General features: G+C 49.3%; 4 protein-coding genes across 4 annotated transcripts; 1 reads left to right on the top strand and 3 right to left on the bottom strand.

Annotated features, from left to right (window-relative positions):
• Positions 1 to 593: 593 nt before the first annotated feature.
• Positions 594 to 6,644, top strand: BP5553_03944 (ARM repeat-containing protein; the record flags this gene model as incomplete). The annotated part of the gene is made up of 3 exons (XM_032012567.1): positions 594 to 1,129; positions 1,176 to 6,516; positions 6,582 to 6,644. The coding sequence occupies 3 exons, from the start codon at positions 594 to 596 to the stop codon at positions 6,642 to 6,644; spliced, it is 5,940 nt and encodes a 1,979-aa protein (XP_031872260.1).
• Positions 6,645 to 8,239: 1,595 nt separating this feature from the next.
• BP5553_03943 (Histone acetyltransferase) lies at positions 8,240 to 11,690 on the bottom strand (the record flags this gene model as incomplete). Its single annotated transcript, XM_032012566.1, has 4 exons — positions 8,240 to 10,911; positions 10,968 to 11,015; positions 11,063 to 11,142; positions 11,194 to 11,690. The coding sequence occupies 4 exons, from the start codon at positions 11,688 to 11,690 to the stop codon at positions 8,240 to 8,242; spliced, it is 3,297 nt and encodes a 1,098-aa protein (XP_031872259.1).
• A 3,864-nt stretch (positions 11,691 to 15,554) lies between these two features.
• On the bottom strand, positions 15,555 to 17,197 carry BP5553_03942 (uncharacterized protein; the record flags this gene model as incomplete). Its single annotated transcript, XM_032012565.1, has 4 exons — positions 15,555 to 15,574; positions 15,646 to 16,914; positions 16,972 to 17,052; positions 17,116 to 17,197. The coding sequence occupies 4 exons, from the start codon at positions 17,195 to 17,197 to the stop codon at positions 15,555 to 15,557; spliced, it is 1,452 nt and encodes a 483-aa protein (XP_031872258.1).
• A 4,016-nt stretch (positions 17,198 to 21,213) lies between these two features.
• BP5553_03941 (uncharacterized protein) lies at positions 21,214 to 21,417 on the bottom strand (the record flags this gene model as incomplete). Its single annotated transcript, XM_032012564.1, has 1 exon — positions 21,214 to 21,417. The coding sequence occupies one exon, from the start codon at positions 21,415 to 21,417 to the stop codon at positions 21,214 to 21,216; it is 204 nt and encodes a 67-aa protein (XP_031872257.1).
• Between the last annotated feature and the right edge of the window lie 900 nt (positions 21,418 to 22,317).

Genomic DNA, 22,317 nt, shown 5'->3' with positions numbered 1-22,317 from the left:
AGGCAGTAGTGATCACGTACCCAGGGAAGGCGGCATGGCTGGCGGGCTTGCGTACCTTCAGTGCCTGAATCTCCATAATCATGACTTGCCCTCAAACCCAACATTTTTCCAAGTGAATAAGAACACACAAACTTGCATTACTGTATCCTATTTTGAAACAAATTGCTAGCTCAGGTTGACCTTATTACGCTGCTTACCAGATATCTTTCATTATTACGAAGTACTCCGTAGTCATTTTCCGCGTTGATCGCTTCGCACCGAGTCCTCCGATGAGATAAGGCGAGGCTGTCAACGCGCATGGTTGCTTCCTCCGGTTCCCCAGCCGAACATCACTGCTGCCCTCTGCTCACTAAACACCAGTTTTCCATGCCCACCAATTCGTCTGGCGTTGCATCAACTTCCTAGATATCTACTGAATATTGATTGAGAAGCTGTGACGCAGGGCTTGCCATCAAAGCGGTCGCGTGTGCTGAGCTCTGCCCTTGAGCTTGTAGCTTCCCCTAGTTGCTCTGCAGCTCTTTATCCCTTTCAGGTATAGAAAGACACTCTCTCCTCTTGTCGTACTTATACATTGGGGCTTCATTGCTGACAACATGGAAGAATTAGGGCTTCCTCTGAAAAGGGTGTCGCTGCCATTTGACTCTAGCCAGACTTTAACAACGCCCTCGCGCAACATGGAGGACGGGGGGTTTCCGAATGGTCGAAGTCATAGCCACCTCCTCCAGAGTCTAATACAACAAGGAGGCCCAAGTGATGGTATATCGCGTGCGACGTCCCCAGGGCTGAGTTTTGGCGCCAATGGAGTGGATTTCGAACAGCAGAAGCGGTATCGACCACGGACCTTCCCATACTTCAAGCTTCTACCATACGATGTTGAGGAAGAGGGGGAGAGGAATGCTGCCTTGGAGGAGATTCTGAAGCAGCTCTACATCGCGATAAAGGCGGAAGACATAGCTCCTGGGGCGGTTCATTGGACCAGGGAGCTCAAGGGATGGCTGAATCTCAAGTTCGAGATCACGCGGGCCTTGCGTGTTAAGCTGGTAAAGCTATATTACATGCTTGCTTTAGCACCTGGGGTAGATTATGCTGCTGCCGAGAGATTTGAGAGCATGTTCCGTACTCTTACAAAGTAAGCTTCAGCGTATTGTTCTCCTAACTTAATTAACCCTGTTTAGGAGAAAGCACTACCTCAAACCGGGCGACGACCTTGTGCTGGATTGGCGACCACTATGGAAAGAAATCAAAGCCATTGTCTTGCCTTACGAGATAGCTTCGCACCAAGCACCACGAAAACGAAGCCACAAAAATATCGCCAGCATGTGTACCTATGCATATCAATACTTTGACCCTCGTGAAAGGAAAGCTATGTTAGACGAGATACTGCCATATTTCAGCACCTCGGAAATCACTGGTGCTTTTATTGTAATGGGAGCCTTGAATATGCTGATGCCGACTCATCCAGCACCGAACGAACCAGGTCAGCTGCAGCCGCAAGACTATCTTCCGACCTTCTTTCATCTATGGTCGCTAGTGAACAGGTCAAAGGCATTTGATGTCATATTTTTTGACCTTTTCTCAAGGCTGGCTCGAGACTCGATGACGAGCGAACACGTCCAGTTCTCTGAGTTTGGTATTTTCACTAAAGATCAATCCGATCTTATATTCACGGCCTTGTTGAGGTTGACCGAGATACCCGTGGGACAAGCATCCTCTCCATATTGTCAGATGGTCGACCTTGGCGCTGGTCTCGGAATGTATCTGGAAAAGGACAAGAAGAAGAACCCCCTGGGCTATTCCATCGCCCGTTGGATAGTTATGTCGCTCTCGCCTGCTTGCATTGATAAACCAGGCTCGATTCTTTCTAACTTAGAAGGCATGATGGAATCAATCGATACGTTTTTTCATCCATCAAACCAGGGTGCTTGGACGGACGTGCTGGCACAAATCGTCTTTCACTTGGTTGATTTCTTCGTCATGCGCTACAATCGAGAACAAAGCGGGGAATTAGATACTCCTCCGGAGCGTCGGATCAATGATGAGTTGAAGAAGCGATTTGTCTTGAGCTTGAAAGAAGTTATGTTTATGGGCCTTTTCTCGAAAAAAGCCAAGCCCCTGAACTACTTTTTCGGCGCGATTCAAGGTTTAGCGTACCTAGAACCTCATTTGATTTTGCCAGGGGCTCTCCAGCGATTCTATCCCTCTTTGCAGGGCTTAGTTGAGGTACATCGGACCCAATCATCACTTTGTGGTCTACAAATGACTGCCAATGTTATGTCCAAACACAAAGGGCTTCGTTGCCATCTCACTGCGCTTTTAGCTTTGGCGTTACCGGGTATCGATGCCAACGATTTGTCTAAAACACAGCATACTCTAAACTTCATCCAATCGGTGGCCTATAGCATACCGTTTGTGGACCTAACGAAAGAGCATGATGACGTTCACGATACTACACTTGCTATCCAGTGGGTCCAGGGTGAGATGGAACGTATGGAGAAGGAAGGGCCCAATGTTCAGATCGACTATCGAACTGAACTGAGTGATGAGGATGAGGCAATAATTCTTCGGTCATCTACAGCTGGGTTTGGCGAATTTGTTATGTCTTTGCTTGGGAAAGTGTTCACTCTCTTGGAGAATCTCCCAGAAGCATCTCGAGTGCGATCCGGATCTCCTGAAGAGGCTGTCATCAACACCTTACCAGCGGCTCTCACTCCTTTGTTTGCTGCGCTTTCACCGGAGATTTTCGACATGGCTTTGGAGAAGGTCGCCACATTTGTGGGAGGCCATGTGGTACATCAAGCCCGGGATGCCATGGCTTTCATCTGCAATGCACTTTGCAAAGCCAATCCGGAGAAGACGCTAAAAATATTCGTACCGATGCTTGTCGTCGGCATCCGCAATGAGATCGATTACAACGAAGCTGCCTCTGATAGGAGCAGCGGTACAGACGTACTGCCTAGAGATCGCGCATTAGTATGGCACATTAGCATGCTTAGTATGATCATCGTGCACGTTGGCAATAGCCTCATGCCTTACAAAAAGGAATTGTTTGACATTGCTCTCTATATGCAGGAGAAGTGCCGAGGTATCCCAACTATTCATGTATCCAATTATATCCACCATCTGCTTCTCAATCTTACCCTCATCTACCCAGTGGATGGCGCGCTCTATGAGCCAGAGGTATTTGAGAAGGGGCTGAGCGTCGAAGATTGGGGGGCAACTGTGGGACCGAACGCCCTCACCATCAACTGGCACCTTCCCTCCACAGACGAGATCGCGTTTGCTGTTGAGTTGTTTGAGTCTCAAGTCAAAACAGCGGTGCAGCGTTTGACGAATCTCATCAGTGATAACCCGACAATTAGCAGGAAGGGGAAGACCAAGGAATGGTCTGACGAGGTGTCGAGAAATCTATCTCAGCTGCGGCTGATAATCTCAGGCGTGTCTACCTTGTTCGACCCAAAGAAAGCTTCTGGAAGAGCCGACAACCCGGCGGACCAGGATGGGGATAGCAGAATGGAAGAAGCCGATGCAACATCTGATGATGACAACCCACTCGCTGAGGCGGCAGAGGACGCAGAAACGAGGCCTCAATTCCAATACCGCGCAGGGTATCTGATTGACAAGAATAGTAGTACATATTCCCACCTCCATAAATTGCGCGAGGACGTTGGATATCTTCTGTCAAAGATACATAACTTCCTCAGTGAGCACCAGGAAGATGATGTTCCCTGCTTCACCGCCTTATACTCAGCCTATCGTACCTGGATCACAGATGTCGGCAATGAGCGATCTGCTCACATGCTAGAGCGGGTAACGCGACTCTATGCTAGTGATATTCGTGCATTCAAGATCAGTGGTTTGCGGAAGTCGTACCCGCGGCCACTCCTTGTAAAGCGAGCGGGAATATACCACTTCCAACGAGCGAAGCATAACTCATCCGCCAGACACAAGTCCGACCTCGATAAGAGGCTGCTCCTAGAACTTGCCGCATCCTCCGTTTCGCTGTATGCTGAGGTTCGCGTCAATGCCCAGTCCGCTCTCGAGGCTGCCCTGAAGTGTATCTTAGCAGGCAGACGTCTTGTCATCCGCCCGTTATTGGCCACCTTCAGAAAGGCATTGGAGACCGACGATTTTGATAGGATAAAAGGTTCTCTATATACGTTATTCTTTGGAAGCCTAACAAAGACTATCTCCAAAGATTGGCGATTTGCTCCTGAATTGGTTGAACTTTACATCAAATCAGCTTCTGTTGATAAGCCATCGATACAAAAGATCAGCGGGCAGGCGCTCTATGGCGGTCTTGTGGAGTTTGGAAAATCTCTCGAGCAATTTATGATCATCGATCAAGATTTAGTGCAACCATTGGAGCCCAAGGATGACTATTCCTCACAAATCAAGTCTCGTCATAGCTTCATCTTGGAACGCAGAAGCAGGGTAGAGGCTAAAAAGCAGGAGCTGGCATTGAGATTGGTAGAGATATCAAAGAATTCGCATTGGAAGATCGCCGGTCGATGTACTATCTTCATTCTCAATTCTGGCCTTCGTATCCAGACTCTCGCATCGCCACCTATTGTTGATTTAGCGGTCCGAGGCTCCATTGATGATCACCCCGGGCTCCGCAATAGCTACGCCGAAGCATTCATCCGAATTTTCAACTATATCGAAACTCGGGCGGTATACGGGCACAGTGCCGAAAAGTACATTCGCGAAGAGGAGACTCAAGTTAATAGGATTGAGGTGACCGTTAGAAGTGATGATCCAAGTTGGACTGAGGAGTTTCTCTCGGGGTTTTCTAACCCAGAACTACCTGAATACTTTGTCGATAAAGACTTCCCCGGATGGCTGGTCTGGGGTAAGAGTTTCAAGGCTTTGAAAGCTCGTCCAGTCGAGTTCACAGACTATGATGAATTAGAAACCACCCTCAGGAAGCAGATCGGTGGGCTCTTGACGCGTGATTGGTACGCGAAATACTTCGGATACATGAAGCAAGAACCTCGTGACTCAACTGCCGATCGATTTAGAGTTCACAATGCTGCTCTCTTGATACAGACATTCGACCTTACGCTTAGTGACTTGTCAGCTGCTACCTTTGAAGATATCAAGGATTTAATCCAGACGACTTTCGAAGATGGCTCTGACAAGCATCAACATCGTGCTACTTCAGAAATATTAGCTGCTCTTCTGATATCCGTCATGGAACGGCCATTAGAGATCCGCAATAAAGTATGGAGCTATGGTGTGCCCATCTTGTTAGCAGTCTTCGCAGATGGCTTGACACCTGAGAACATCACATATTGGATGACATGCCTCCATATGATTATTGGTGGGAAAGATCCGCGTCAGTCTCGGGAGATATTCGACAGCCTTGTCGCATTCCGATTAGACATGTCTTCCAACGCAGCTTTCAAGGAAAGCTCCAAAGTCCAACTTCTGGAATTCGCAATCCAAGACGCTGGATGGCATTTCCATTCAGAGAAACCCATCCTCCAAGATTTCCTTGCACATATTGACCACCCTTACAAGGCGGTCCGAGAAGCCATTGGACGGTCAATTGCATCGATCTATCGCACCCGATATTATGAGGCTTTCAAAGATGTGCAGACCCTTCTAGATAAAAACAAGGAAGCCTCTTCAATAGGTATAAAACCTTATACTCCGACGGAAGATTTCACCACCACTCTCAATGAAATTTTCGAGAGACTTGAGGTGTGGCGTGGAGAACGCACTCCTGGCCAGCAGACGCCTTCATCTTATACCTCGGGTAGTAAGACTGTTCTGTTGTGGCTTGATACGACATTACAATCATACGAATGTACCCAACTACTGGACTACTTTCCCGACCTTTTCATGGAACAGCTTCTTCATATGATGGATGTAAAGGAAGATCCAGAACTTCAACGCCTAGCTTATCAAGTCTATCGCCACCTACCGAACATCCCATTCCGGGCTAGAGAAGATGGTGCTTTCATCTCGGCTCTCATCCGCATTGGCAAGGTATCCACGTCTTGGCACCAACGTCTGCGAACATTGATCAACATGCAAGTCATATATTTCCGGCGAATCTTCCTCATCAGACCTGAACAACAAGAAGCGCTCTTTGAGGCTGTTGCAGACATGCTTGAGGACACCCAACATGAAGTCCGAATGGGCGCTTCCACTACGCTGGCAGGCATGATCCGCTGCTCACCCATCTCGCTTCGTAACAATATCCTATCTTCCTTGAAGTCGAAGTTCATCAAAGCTTTACTAAACAATCCCATGCCGAAGAAACAACCTGGAACTAGCACACCTCTGACCAACAACCAGCAAATAATCCGGCGCCACGCAGCTGTCTTAGGACTCGGTGCACTGGTCAATGCGTTCCCCTATGCAACACCACCACCAGAATGGATGCCGGAAATCTTGGCAACCCTTGCTTCGAAAGCTGCGAGCGACGCTGGGGCCATTGGGAAGACAGTCAAAACGATCTTGGCAGACTTTAAAAAGACAAGACAGGACACTTGGGTTACGGATCAGAAGGTTCGCTCTCCTCCCCGCGGCCTCTTTATTAATCGAAATGTATTCTTGCTAACTAGATATCGCAGTATTTCACCTCCGAACAATTAGAGGATTTGGAAGGCGTCTTATGGAAATCATACTTCGCGTAATTAATTAGCTAGGTAGCTCGGGCCTTTGATCACACCACATGCCGCTCCCCGTTCGTTGTTCTTTTCATTCAACATGGAGATAGGATATTCCATGCATGGTTTTCGGAGTTTGATAGTTAGTGTTCTCTGTGTATGTGCGTCTGCTCGGATAAGGAAATCATTTGTGCATAAAGGACAGCAAGAAAGTCATTAGTAATAAACCGCTCATTACATACATTCGTTGCAACTACTCTCCTTGTGGCTACGAGAGCATTACGATCATAAGATTTGTGGTGATCATAGCTAGATTTGTTATGAGTTTCCATTCATACCTATGTTATTTTTCTAGCAATTGTGGACTAGTCCCGTATATGGTTATCAAATTCCTTATGAATGAGACGTAAATATGTAGCTCCACCGGCACCGCAAGCACAGCCTAGGCAAAATAAATTTAGACAGGCATTTAATGCTCTTCAGTAGAAGTTGCTGTGCACAGATTCTTCTATTACTCATATTCAACGGAATTGGCACTTTCATATAAAACGATAGCTTGATTATTATTACAGTTCTTCCTATGGCTCTGTTAGGTAGGTTTGAACTTGGCTCATTCGACCAGGCGTCTTCGAACATATGGACTTCGATCTCTATCAGGTTCATGTGGCACGAAAACGTAGATTCACACGTCGTGCGACAAATCAAGCCAGCTGCTCGATAAATCTCAAGACGCCCTCAGAAACGCTCAAAACCATATAATGATACTGCCCATACGGGCAAGACTGCAAGACCGCGCTTTCGGCTTCTATCCTGGTCCTTCGGCAGAATGTCGCTACGCGCTCTCTCTCTATATATATTTAAATAAACAAAAACATGTTAACGACAACCTAGCTCTTTAAGACACTCCCCACAATTGTCACACGACACTCATATCGAAGAGAAATATAACTAGGTCTAGTGACAACATCGAACCGGCAGAGATTAGTTGGCTGTGGGCAACGAACTCTTTTGCATTTTTTAATCTTGATATTTATTTAAAGCTCTTTTATTTTTGTATTTTATTTTATTCAATTTTGCTTTCCTCTTTTTTGGCTTTGCTGTAACTCGTTAAGAGAGGGTGGGGTTGCAAAGCCAGCACTTAAGCTCCCCCATACGATGAGCAACCCCCCCACCTAAACACGATTAAATAAAAGCAGGAGAATAACATCATAAAGGTGAAAAGGAAAAACATAACCGACGAAGAGGAAAATAAGTTAACGGGGTTCAGGCGGCATACGCCCACGCCCTCTTCTCCGCAGGCCAGATCTTAGTTATGTCAGTGTGATGAATACGAAGGAACACTAGAAGAGTCATCAGATTTACAGCATTGGCCATCTAATTTAATCATCACGATACCATATACCGTACCACTGGGATTATGTTGGGCGAAAAGGCTTGAATTGCAGTATTCGTACAGGGGAGATCGGTATATCAAAGCACATAAGCTAGCTCGGGGGCCTGTCCCTCCCTATCCATTCTCCAAGGTATCGTCAAATCCGAACCCCGTGTCCAAAAAGAAATTGCCCGGTTATCTACGCCAGCCGTAGATATTATTTAAACGTCATGATTAGGTATCTTTCAATCTACTCATCCTCGGCATCCGGATCGATCTCTAAATCCCCTGTAATCGGGGGAGCATCATCCATAATTTCGTCGCCGCCGTCTTCTACTAACAGACTCTTCCCCAAGCCCTTGCCGAGCCCCTTGCCCTTCCCTCCTAGTATCGGCTTCCCTAGACCTTTCCCTCGACCGGAATCTCTGTCTCGCCGTTTCTTCATCGCAGGGGTCTCGTATACAATGGCATCCTCATCTTCTTCCTCATCCCCGTCAAGGGGATCTCCATCCCCATTTCTATCCTCATCATGCGGGCCATCCTCCTCCTCTTCATCGCCGAGTAACACTTCATTTCCCAATCTGCTTCTCTGCTTCCCAAGCCTTGGGGGCATGCCTGGACCGCTATCTGCGTTGCCAAAGTCGCTTTTCTTGGTCCCTTTCGGCCATCTCCCAGGGCCTCGACCGGTCCCGCCGCTTTTTCGACGTGCCGAGCTCCTAGAATTTGTAGATCGTCTCGAATTACTCCGTTGTGGTGTATGGCGAGCGGGGGATGGACCTAAGGATTTTGGACGAGCCGCAGATCGGGATCCAGATGGCCGAGATGTGGTGCGATTTCGAGTCCCGGGAGGGGGAGGGAAGACTTCGAATTGAGTGGGTGAAATGGAAGCAGCAGCTTCATAGTATGAGAGTTTCTTGGGGATATCGTTCGTTTTGGGAAGGCCCCCAGGGTTCTCTATAGAATCTTCTGGGGTATCAATGTTGATGGGCTCGCCAGACTCAGTCATTAACTTCCCCATTGATTCTATTACAGCATCCGTATTACCATTAACCGTGAGGTTGAAAGGCTCGAAATCCCTCCTATCGGTATTGGAGAATTGGCTTAGCTCAGGGCTGCCAACCTCCCCATCTTCATGTTCGCCTATCGCATTAAGCGGTGGTGCGTGGTCATAAGCGGAAGCTGTGCCCCGTCCCATAATGTATGGAGTCCAAACCAATTTCTTAGGGTTGATTGACGCATAGCCCTTTGCATCGTGATGTCGAATAACGTCCCCGTAAAGATCCGTTTTCAATTGCAACGCATATACTCCAGATATCGGATCACGAACCAGGGCCCCTAACTGTTCGAGTGCTGATATAACGTCGTCTGGAGTCATTCCCGTGTCATCGGATATTTGCTTGATACTAGGAATCTGGTCTCCCGACTTGAATCCTTCGAGATAATGGCACATAACAAGCCGCCAGTAGTTACGGTAGGAGACCAGACCCATATCTGATAGTGGCTTTTCAGGTGATCCTGTCTTCTTTTCCACGCGCGTTAGAAGATAAGAGAAATCAATCAAAAGGTTGCCGTAACCTTTTCGTTGAAAGATTGGAAGCACCAGGATACATGAAACGTTGTTGAGACTGGTTGGCCGTTTCTCTTTGGAAAAGTAGCCCACGAAGTGGTAGCCTAATTCATCGTATTCCGTCAAGACGTAGAATAAGAAAGGTTCGACATCGTAGTATAGGGTTTTGGAGCCTAAGAACAATTTGGCGAGAAGACAAAGATTTTGGCAGTAGAGCGATTGCTTGCGACCATCAACTTCAAACATCGAGATGTTGCCATCTCGATAGATCTCATCGCCAGGTGGATGCTTCCAGGGGCACTTTGTCTTATGCCGCCACGCAACTGTCGCCGATTCCATATACTTCAGACAGAACTCGCAAATAAAGAGAGCCTGGTTTCGGCTATATTCTTCTGGATATGGCGCAGCGTACCAAATGTCGATTTGAAACTGTCCAAACTCGATGTATTCGATCTGGCTAGCTGGGCCAGATACCTTCCGAGGTTTCTTGATCCCAGATACTGCCGCCGCTTCTGCAACTGCCGCCGCTCTAGCCTCCCATTCTTCTTCAGCTTTCTGCCGGGCTTCGTCAAACTGTCGGCGATGTTCAGGTTTGGGCAAGGTCACCGAAGTATCAGCTTCAGCCTCGCTCAAAATTCCACCGTAAGGTTTAGACTTTAGATCGTCCATTTCTTTTTCGTGAAGTGAATAGAAAGGTTGTGTGTAGGAGGGGACATAGGCAGAGACAGCAGTTGAAGATCGGGCGCCAGAGGCGGGCCGACTCTTTTTCTTTGGCTTTGGAGGCTGCGATTGAATATGGCGAAGCTCAGCTGGATTCAACCGAAATTTTAACTTGAGTTTGTGTTGTGCCCGTTCAAGGACGACGGCACGGGGCGATGATGAAGATTTTTGTCTAAGTGATCTTGATGTGCGCGGGCTAGCAGGCAAATCGGCAGTTATATCACCATTGGTTTTAGGGTAGTCGACCTCAATCACCTGCTTCTCTGCCTCGACGCTAGTGGCTTCTGCAAGATTCGAGTCAAGATGACCTAAGGTGATATCTTTGTCACGATTGTTATTCCGCCTCCGAAGGTTAATAACAGTCGGTTCTTCATCCTCCGCTTCTGCAGAGGACGGTTTCCTTTTGCGCAACAGACGCGAGCCATCCAGCGGGTCATCTGGCGCAATGAGTTGATTGAAAACTGAATGGGAATCTGGTTTGATGGAGCCTCTTTGAGGTGGCAAGAGGTCTCCAGGAAGCCTATCTCTCGATATTCTCCGCGCTCCTGGTTCAAGTTCATCCTCGCCTTCTAAAGGACCAGTCTCGGGAACAAGTTTGTTCTCAACACAACCGGAACAATACCATATCTCCGCTTCTATCAAAATTCTATATTAGCATATAGATTCTCAGCGAGCTATTTGTGGTACTCACCGTCATCAGATTTTAATGCATCAGCATTTCGGGCACACTGTCGATGGGCTACAGTTTGTCAGCATGTTTGGATGTATTATGACCGCACAACGAACCATTATCTCCACAGACACTGCAAGCTAGATATAGCTCGAATTCTTCACTAGGATCGTTCTCTTCATCCTGTTGACAAAATCTAACAAGTTGTTAGTGGGGGCCCGAGTTGGTTTCCCGGCGTGAGACATACATGCAACGATTGGGGTTTGCAGGTTCCTCGTCTTCTTCGGCTGCAGGTTCCCAATCGAGTTCCGCCTCGGCATCCGTCGAATCCTTAGAGTCATCGTCTAGACTTGCAACACTCTCCTCATCGTCATCGATTTCGGACATGGCATCCTCGTCCTCATCCTCTAAAATCCCAGGTTGTATCTTAACAGCACCTACTCCTTCTCCATCTTCGTCCTCATCCCCATCTTCGTCCTCGCTATTATCTCCTTCATTGTTTGGCGCCGAATCTGCCATTTCATAGTCTTCTTCGCCTTCGGCGTCTTCATCCGACATTACGGCTTCTTCATCAGGATGTCCCGCCAGCATTCCATTATGGAGTTGGTGATTTGCAGCCACGGCATCATCGTTAGCTGCCATCATTTCCGCTGCCATATTATCATCCTCTTCGAACTCGGCATCATCCTCAGAGGTCGCTATGCTATATTGCAGTTCCTCCTCCAAGAGCACCGCTGCCGCCATTGTTCATAGGACTCGTGTCATTCGCGTGGGAGATAGATAGCCTCGAAAGATACTGCCAACAGCTGGGGTTCTAGGCGCGGCGACGTAGGGAATGCGCCGAGTCCAATGTACCCTCACCCGAACAATTGGTGAGTTGTATATACCATCCAATATATCTTCGAGCTTTCGGTGCACCGGGTCCCGCTGTCTATATACACTTTCGGATCGTTTTGCGCGTGGTAGAGCGGTTGTGGGGAGGTCGGATGAACTTGGTGTCGCGGGGGAAATTGCAACGAACGCGCGCTTGGAAGCCCCAACTCCAGTAAAATAATGAAAGACACTGTATAAGTGGAAGTATATGAGCTTCCGACGCGTGAATAAAGCTTGAATTGAATGAAAATCTTGATGTGGCGTTGTATTATCGCCTCCTTCCAATGGCACTCCTAAAGGTGTCGTCCCCAAAGGGCATTGCATGGTCGATTAGTCATCCAGATTTCGGAAGCTAAGATGGCCAAACCAGATCAACGTCAGTTTATCCGGTCTTCAGGAAAGGGCATCAATTGCGCTGCAACCAACACACAGCTGGTGAGGGCCATATCTAAATTTCCGATGATAATCGCAGCAGCAGATGCTAATCAGAGTGCCAGAAGTAAAAGCCAATTGCGACAGCCACCATGGGCATTCCATTCGAGTCTCTGATCCCTTATGGGGTGATGCTTTGTGTGAGTCCAACCCTGCGTCCCCTTCGATTCTCTCGCATTCGGATTTTCATGCTAAGTATTACAGATGTTCGGCATCAGTGGGGCAGGTCTCTCGAAGATTAGACACATGCAAAATGGGGGGAAGAGGGGACGGCACTCGGTTGATCAATGGGACAGGGTCAGTACTCTCATGCTATCTTGCTTTTCTTCCTAGGAATAATGTTGATTCTAACTCATACACAGCAAAGTACATCCCCTGCGTACCGGAAACCCGAATTTGCGATATTAACTGGGATACAGTGATGGATCGAGATCGACGATTGACGGGATACCTGCGGGGCCAGACAGATAACCCAGAGGCACCGTTTGGATTCGAGCTGAATAATCCTTGGAGGGTAGGTCCTCCCCTCAGACATCAGCTCCCCCGAGAAAACATGTCTGACTTGCCTTGGAATAGTTGGAGAAACGCTATACATAACGTAGATGGGTTCGAGGATTGTGCATACGCTTTCCAAGGGGTGATACAATATCAGATTTCCAATACACAAATTCGCATCAGAGTACTTGTTTGGTGCGGTTCATCTCGCTGTTTTTGGCATATACCCTCATATTCCAATAGCCCAACTTCTCCAGCTCGCCGTGGAAGAGAGAGATCATCGGGTGATATTTCATACCTACTATTCCCCCTAGTGGCAGGACTATCCATTGCCTCGTCACAAAACCTGCGCACCGTATTTTCTGAATTCGCATTCCAAGTTTATGTGCACATGCTGTAGATCTTTCTAACATGTCACACATCTGTTACTTTTAGCTCCCTTTTTAAAATGTGTTTTTCGATTTTCTTCAAGCAGTTTTCTAACTGGCTAATGTCCTATTGTCAATATCCTTATCCAAGTGGCTATTTCCGGTGATTACATTTTCATGCCGCTTGGTTTTATACTTTGTTAGCTCGGTAGCTAGGGGCATTGGGAAGCTAGATGAATTTAACTTCGATAGCTACGTTCAGTAAACCTCCCATCCTCATGAAAAGGTGGCAAAAGATTATTCGCATCACGGCAGTAGCTGGAACCAGAATATCCAACCCTCTGAGTGGATTGGAAGTATGAAAATACTAGCAAATGAGATTGCTTTGGATTTTTCTTTGTTAGGCTTATTATAGGAACTAATGTGGATGCGGTGAGTGATTTCCAGATGGGTTAAATTCAGGCGCTAGGCGCCTGTTAACGAGGGCTGTTTCAACATTTGACGTTGGAATTAGTACGTTCATCGAAAGCTTCTGCTCCTTCGAAACTAGACAGGCTGGGAGCTCCTCCCAAGGGTTTCATTGCCCCTCCCAACCCGCCTGGTATACATGAATTAAACTTGTTGTCATCAATCACAAATCTACAGCAGGCGGTTTATTTTGGGAGCTCTTAAGGTTGTGGTATACGGGAAGGGGGAGGGAAGGTCATATCGGCAATTCCGAGGATGCCAACAACTGCAAAGGGGAAATAGAGGTTGAAAAAGCGCTCGAGTACTTCGGCTTTAACATTAGAGATAAGAACCAAATCCTTGAGCCCCTTGCGTCTTCTAATTCGAAGAACTACACCCAACATCAACAGCTTCACAGATCACCAGATAGTGTCACCACTGTTGGACAAGGATAGAGCCTTCCTAACCGATCGACCTCTGCTCCCCAGACGCTGACGTGTAGCCATCCATCCGATCCACTCAAGTTTTATTTGGATTATACCTACCTAGGGAGGTGGTTACCCACGGTTCCACTCGGTACTTCTACGTAGTATTCACCAAGTTGCTGTGCTGCAACCTAGAAACAGATCGACCCAACTGCCAATATTTAATATACTCCCCACTGGACCCCAAACCGATCAGCACATCGATAGATACCCCCCCCCCCCCCCGGCGACCTCCAACAAAACAAATACAACACCACCCCAACACGAAATCAGCTGCCAACCCCCCTCGACGCCATATGATAACAATGACGAAGCCCTCAATTTACCACCGACAAAGATAACCTCCGCAAACGGCAGGTTTACATATTAATTCGCGGGGATCTCCTACGCGGACAAAACAAACAATACCTCGAAGTTGCAAATGCCGCAAGTTACCGCGGCGACCCGTCGCTTTTCATCCCCAGAACTCACATGACGCCGAACGACAATGTCTTAGGTACATCCGCACTCTAAATACCAGTACTTGGGTAGGCCACTAGTACACCTGCAACCCTACCAGGTACCTAACTGTACAATAGTAGGTCGAAATAGAGCGACACATCCGGCAACTCTCCTCCCGCTCCCTTCCATCCCTTCCGCTCCGCATTCGCTCCTCATTCATATATATGTATTGAAAATTAATATCCATGTGATAAAACGACATGTTATTAAAAAACGACGTTGATATTTTTGTACGTGAATGGTGGTGAACCCCTGCACACCTAATCGTGACTTCCCGCTGCCGATCTGTCTTTCCCCAGAATTGTGGCTGCGGGATCTAAACTATTTTAGGCGTGCATATTCACGGACGGACCCTTACCCAGAAACGGCAGTACTTGTACTTACTTCCAACTTAAAAACGCTATAAACTCGTATGTATTGATATAGAAGTCACAGATGCAAAGCATTTGATCTGGTTCATTATTGCATTTTGAATTTGGTGCAATAATTTCTAAAGGTTAATAAGCTCGCCAAAGCACCCCTCCCTCAATATTATGGATATATATATCTGCACAGCGGATAACCAAGTGAGTCGGCGATGTTCTTTCTTCGGCGACATATGCCCCCTCTCCTTTCCATATCAGGACAATTAAGATATGATGTGGAAGCCTGTCCTAAGCTTCACACTTTCATGCCAATTTCTCTCGAGGTATATCGGCAGGTCTTCTATGAGTAAGCTGAAATGAAACTGAAGGTATAAATGTGTATGGCCAAGCCCAAGCCCAATTCCAACGCCCCACGCTGTGCTGTGCTGTGCTGAAACTAATCTGTGCCGAACTGAACTAAGCATGTAATCCCACCACTAAGCCACGTTTCCCCCTCCATAAGTATAGAACTCTGAACCCTCGCTATGCTTGAACCGTGCCCCCCAACTGCCAACTGAAGGAAATATGCTGTGAGATGTGCTTGTGCGCTGTGGACTGTCGGCCATTTCCAAGCCCAACAATCCGCGGATGATAAAATGCTTCTCAACGACGAACGCCAACCCCTATAGAAAGTCAAGGCAGCATAAACTACAATCTCACTCTGCGGCCGTTAGGCTAGGTCGTTAAAACGAACCTTCCAAGTTTCCCGGTGCAGTGGTGGTCGTAATAGAAGGGCCACGGCTCGCCATCAAGTTTGATGTAATAGTACTCGCCGAAAGAGTCTCGTTCGGAGCTGGATACTGCTCATACATGTCTCGTCTCCCGACAGGTGACGCCGCTAATGTTCCATATCCGGTATTTGTATTCATCCTCCCATACGTCGGTGGTGCCATGCCAGAAATACCAGGTGGTTGCATTCCAGGAGGCATCTGCGTTCTTGTAGTAATTCCAAGGCCCTCAAAAGTATTTTGTGCACCTTGTAGTCGTTGCGGCGGCGATGCTCCCATTAATGGTGGCTGCTGGTATCGCATGGTTTGTTGATGGGCGGGAAAGTACGCAGATTGTGGTGATCTCTGACTATTTGGATCGAAGGAAGGTGAATTGTCTGATTGGGTATTGAGTCGCTGTGCAAAGTATTGTTCTCGGGATGACATACTAGATGATTGAGGAGACTGTGCATATGTATAACCATATGCCTGTTGGTGCGCCGCCTGCTGAGAAATCGAAGCACCAAAACTTGAATCACTAAACATTCGCCCAGGATACTGAGGGCTATCGAGGGCTTGATGGCTGTAAGTTGAACTTTGTTCGGAACCCGTTCGAGGACGCTTATTCGGCCCTTCGTCGCTATACGAACCACTTATCGAGACCGAAGATTGATGAGAATAACCGCGCCCGAGTGGCGGCCGTGGTTCATAGGATTGCGAATGTATTGGGAGCTGCATTGATTCTCCCTGCTCGATCTGACCCGGACGGGAAAGATCTTGCGACTCGGATACTGGACGATCTCTTCCATGACTCTGCTGTCGGCTATGGTTTGTGCGATATTGTCGGGGCTGGTAATCGTCAGAAGCTGGTCCACGCCTTTTCAGCAGGGTGCGAGGTTCCTTTCTCAGCCTTAATCGGACTCCCTGATCACTGAAAGACCGCGTAAGAAACGTTGATTCGGACATTCCAGGAAAGCTCTTCGACGGGTAAACGGTGAAGGACTCGGACTGGACTGATTGGACATGAAAACATTCTTTGTCGCGCATCTCGTAGAGGTTGAACTGAAGCCGGAAACTACCCTCAAGCTTGATTGACAAGTCACCAAAAATGAAGAATGCCCCATCGCTGTTGTCTGTGTCTTTCAGACGGTGGAGGGACGAAACAAGAGTCCCTGCAAGTGCTGTTCCTAATGGACCTGCTGGTAAGCCACCCTCTGATGGTCCTACCAGGCTACATGACATGAAGAAATACGGACCTGGAAGAGATGGTGGTTAGCAGCAGAACTCATGTTGGGCCAAGGGGCGCTTCATACTTTGTAAATAATTCTGACTGGGATCCGATGTATGGCTGATCTTCAACTGAAGAATTGGTGGAGGATCGACAGGCTTGCGATCTGGACCTCTGGTCAGCTTCGTCATCTGGGAGCATATCGGAGGGCGTCGTTCAGATAACCTACCCTTCTCCTTGCCCACGGCAACTTTTGCATGCTCCGGCCTCTGTCGAATAATGAGTTGGCAATCACGACTGCAGCGCACCATGTTTAGCAGATTACCTTGCCAGGCATGGAAAGCTCCTTGGAAACGTACCTCCTCAGTCCTTGGATTCGAGCGGTGGACGCGTCCGCGAACTGGTGGGTGGATTGTACGACGTTCATAGAGCTGGTAGTGCTCAGCACTTGGCTCGTTATCCTTCTTCCGCTAATCTTTGTGATGGAAGGCGCTCCTTTAAAGAGTCGAGGATGGAACCTAGCCAAGCTATTATATGATCGTCGTGGATAAAAATAACCAGAGGGAGAGCTGGCCACGGTTGGATTGACAGCTCGCATGAGGTACGGCCGCTATCACAGAGCTTCTTAACAAGGCACGAGCACGGATAGTGTCATAGGGGGACGTTGGCGGGGTCTTAGATCCCGCCCTAGACCTGTTTGACGACTGGAACGGAACCCGGTTGGCCTTGCGCCTTGACTTTTGGGCTGTCTGATGGCGTAAATGGGCCTGAGGAGTAGAAGCTAAGGTAGGGATGTATACTAGCAGAGCGAACGGCGCCGAGGGGTTTGGAGTTTGATGGGACCGTTTAGGTGTGAGGGTGAGTGGAGGCTCTTTCTCGGGATGCTCCGAAATATCTGCAGCAGTCCTTGATAATAGAGTCCGGGCCAATGTAAGAGCGATGCCGACTGAACCCGGGATGACGAACCGTGGACAAGGCTGATGGATCGACGAACTGCTGTAGGAGTAAGGGGTTACTCTGACCTCGAAGCCAACACAGCAAGTAGAAGAAATGGTGGTGATGGGTAGGTGGTATTGTCGTCCTGATTAGGGCAGGATAGAACGGGACAGGCAGGGAACCTCAGGCAGAGGAGAAGGTAATGAGCCAGACTTGGAATAGTGCGAGAGACAGAGTTTGAGAAGTAGTATGGGGCAGAGGGAGTCAGTTCTCTCGGGATCGGAGAATTGATTGGCGACTGCAGGCGGCTCTCGGAGGGGGAATAGCTGCGAGGAAGAACTTGCCAACTACACTGAAGATACCTGCACCGGGTAGGTACAAGTTACGGAGTATAGCGTAGCAGCACGACTCAGAAGCGTGGACAAGTAGGTTGACTGTGGATTATGTGACGGTGGGCAAGCAGCGAATCGACATCAGCCTGCCTAGACAGCCTCGATTGACAGACGAATGATCGGATTAGGAAAAGACAGGGCCGCCCAGCCTGGATTATGTAGCAGATCCGGCTCCTGTGCGTAAGAGGGTGTCTGTGTGATTGGTCTTCCCGGCGGCGTGGGATGCGTCGTACAGTGAGATTGTGATTTGAAGCAGAAGATCGGTTTTCAGATGCAACAGTTCAAGAAGTAGGTTGTTGGTTGATGATGTCTGCGGTTTGCGCCGTGTGAGTAGGCCCACTAGAACCCACCTGTAGATAGGTAGGTATGTTGCGTCTTTTGAGACAAGGAAGGCACGTCCAGTATCAAGGGTCCCGGAACAGCCGTTCCCAGCGTTTGCGGCAAACAGAAAGTGGAGATGAGGAAAGCCCGATGGTTGACAGATGTGGCTAGTCCCAGCAATCTTGAGCAAAAGCTCGGTAGGAGTAGCAGGAGTGGGAATATGAGAGGAGGAAGAGCAGCACCAGCAACAACAATAGAAGCGGAATACACGCAACCAGGCGCCCTGAACAGCTTCAACCAACTCGGCGAGGGACCATGCGAGCCCTATCAGCAGCACCGATCAGGCATAGGCTGGCCTTCAAGTCAACAACGCTGTTCCCGAAGTGGACAAACCACACGGCAGAGACAGAAAGTGCCGGAGTACGGAGGCGAAGACAAGGGGACGGTAAGCCAGCAAGCTCCGAGTATGAGGCCTGGAGGCGAGCATCAGAACGCCAGATACAAGCGTGGGATATTCCTGCCAGCTAAGAACAGACGGGGGAGGGGGTAGTCAGCTTGAACAAGGCGATTCGAAAGTAGACGATACCAGACCCCTCTAATCTGATTGATAGCCCGCCATAAGCAAGGCCCGGCCACGAAAGGGGGGGGGCATTAGAACAATGCTCCGGATAGTGATTGACGCGCGGTGAAGCACTGGGGGATTAAGAACATGGGGTAGGTGCTAGGAATGGGAAGAGGAGCACCATGGGGGGAAGGGAGACAAACGATGGGGGGCACTGGCTACTAGCACCAGATAGGACAGGGTGGCAGACGGATCGCAATGTCTGTTCTGGTATGACTTGCCCGTTCCCAGGGGATCTCAGGATGGATTCGGTGGCACGCTGGGGGGGCTGGGCAGTGGAGGTGGAGGTGGAGGTGGAGGTGGGAAGTGGAAAGAGGAGTGTGAACGAACAGCATTATTATTGCACGCAGCAGCTCCAACGTCGAGATCTGGAGACGAGACCAAGCTGGAAGTCCGGCGCCCCTGTGGCAACCAACGCTGGCTCGCTGGCTCGCTGGCTGGCTGGGGTGCTCGCCAGCTCCAGTTCGTACGGAGGTATGCTCGTCTGTCTTCCAAGATCCCCGTTGAAGTCAAGGTCACGTACTTCGTTCTCCGTACGTCAACGTCGTCAAGAAGGCGTCTGGACCGGGATGACAACTCGATATCGGAGATTTATTAGACTTCGGTTACCTGGGACCTTGACCGGATTACCTGAGCGTCAACGGTTCATGAACCAGCCGCCCTCCAGGTCCCATGTCACTCTGTCCCATGTCCAGCACAAACCCCGGGGGCCCGGATTCCCTGAATGATCTCTCAGGAAGCCTCACAGCCCCCCGGTATTGCTGAACTGGGCTGGGCTGCGGGCTGGGCTGGGACTTGGGGAGTTTGGTACATGCATCTGATGGAGATCCGGGCGCCGGGGACTGGACGAGAGAGGATGCAGAATTCTTTTCGCGCCGCTTCCGGAGGATGATGTCGTTGCAGATGTCTGATGTCTGATGCCCCCTAGATGAGTCGTGCCATGTGGTGCGGTGCGGTGTGGTTTCGGTCTGGAGTTTTGAGGTCCTGGGGATGGCAGACGGCAATCCCAGACAGGAGATTGGGAAATATAGAGGTGGAGGTATAGTACATTCATTCGTATGGTCTCGGGGCTAAAAGTAGACACTGGTATATGAAGTAGGACCAGTAATAATAAGGCTGTTCGGCGTCTGCTAAGCTTAGAAGAGTCGAAGCGTTTGCCTTGCCGTCGCGTGATGGCTGGCTCGGCGGGTAAAGTACGCAAGAACAAGTACAGGAACAAGTACACGCACGGAGTTCAGGTACAGGTCCAGGTACAGGTACCCTCTTCGGGAGTAGACCGAGCTTCCTGGTCCAATAACTATAACTATAGTATAGCAATTATAATATTTCGTATTCCTGATTTGGCGCTCAAGTCCCCTAGATCTTCAGCTTCCAGAAGGAATGGTTGTTACGTACCGAGCATCCTCCACGCCGCACATAACTGGAATTCGCATTCCCATATGTAGGTACGTAGCACTCGGGTTCCCGACATCATCACCGTCACCAGCGGCGCATACAGTTTCGCTATGAATACCATCCTGTACGAAGTACCCACCGCGTATAGGGGGGAAGTACCAGTGCCGCTGCCACTGCCTGTACCCCAGACCTGTGCCCCATACATGTATGTGCAGTACAGTACCTGTACGGAGGTAGCAGACCTGTACTCAGCTCTCTGGGCTGGAAGAGCACTCGCTAGTCTTTTCCCCGTCGAGCACGGTACAGTACGGAGGAGTTGCCTCTTAGTACAGATGATTTGCAGTATGGCCGTGGCGGTTTGTGCCCCCAAACGCTGCGAGCGAGACCCCTGGCGGCAACATATCGACAGCGGATATATGCTATTACCAGGGATTCGGGTACGCTAGGTGGACCTGCAGTACGGCCATGCAGCTGCAAATGCAAATGCAAGTGCGGGCCTTCCGCCAAGTGGTTGACCGTTGAGTTGATCGTTGATCGTTGATTGTCGACCCGTTGATTCTGTCGACCGTGGAACAGTGAAATCTCGATAGTTTGATTTGGCCGCCTTGGCCGTGGGCGATGACGGTCCGTGGACTCATGGGGTACTCTCGTAACGGGTTGCTCAGGCCAGTTCTTCATCATCATCGTCATCGTCATCGTCATCGCCATCGCCATTTTCAACTTGATCGCCGGTATTCCCTTCAGAATCTCCCCAATCCACCGCAGGAACCTCCAGCTCCCAGCTCCTAATGCTAGAAGCCAGAATAAGGGGTAAATCGTCCACCTTCGAGGCTACGCGTGAGTCCAGTCTGCGAGCCTCGAACATCAGATGTGTCACTACAAAGACCTGGACCAACGCCTCTCTCTCTCGCTGCTAGAGTCAGAACTTCGTAAGCAGGCGGACGCTCAACCACCAAGCCACTACGGTACGAAGTACGAAGCATATGCACGGCGATATCCCCCACTGCGTGACCGTGGCGCCAATAATAAGCACAGGGACGGTTTCGAAGCAGATTCGAAGCAGATTCGAAGCCGAAGGAACAGGATTAAACTCGAGCGCTCGGTCCATCTGCTCGTGCACCTTGCCTGGAGGCCCTGGTTGATATCGCAACATCCTCGAAAGATCGCCAAAGCATCGCCGTCCTGGGTGTCTTCTATCCGGACTGTTCGGTCTTGCCCCGTTGCACGTAGTACATAGTATTATCCCAGGGTGGTTTAGTTCAGATGAGGTAGCGCCAAGATGCTGTGTTCCGGCGGTCAGTGCCAGATGACAACTTGCCAACTTGCTGGCATGCTGCATCCTCGAGGCTTTCGGCCGTCGGCTTCTCATGCTACAACCTCTATCTACTATAGACAACATTCTTCTCGTATTGCCAGCGTGCCAGCTAAGCCTTGGTTCCGATGGGAGGCTGCATAGGCAAGCCGCTTTGCAATTTGGTATGCGTGACGAGAGCACATGGCAAACGGGACAGACATATCACTATTGCAGGTTCCATTTCCATTTCTGCTGTTGGCGTGCCCTGCCTGCCCCGCCTGCCCTGCCCTGAGGTCGAGAAAGTAGATATTTCGATACTGGCCCCGAAAAAGCCGTCGGCGATCTACGTTGCATGCCGCGCTTCCTAAGAACGCAGCATTGGATGCGCGCGCCACGGAGCAATTTAGTTGGAGACATTAGCCCTACGTCCTGCAATCTGAGACAAGGTCACTTGGGGAGCGCCTCTCGCCA

The sequence above is a fragment of the Venustampulla echinocandica genome (assembly GCF_003357145.1).
Source record: "Venustampulla echinocandica strain BP 5553 chromosome Unknown scaffold_1, whole genome shotgun sequence".
Lineage (NCBI taxonomy): Eukaryota > Fungi > Ascomycota > Leotiomycetes > Helotiales > Pleuroascaceae > Venustampulla > Venustampulla echinocandica.
The sequence above is the reverse complement of the archived record's forward strand: the minus strand, read 5'-3'. Positions and strand labels throughout refer to the sequence as shown.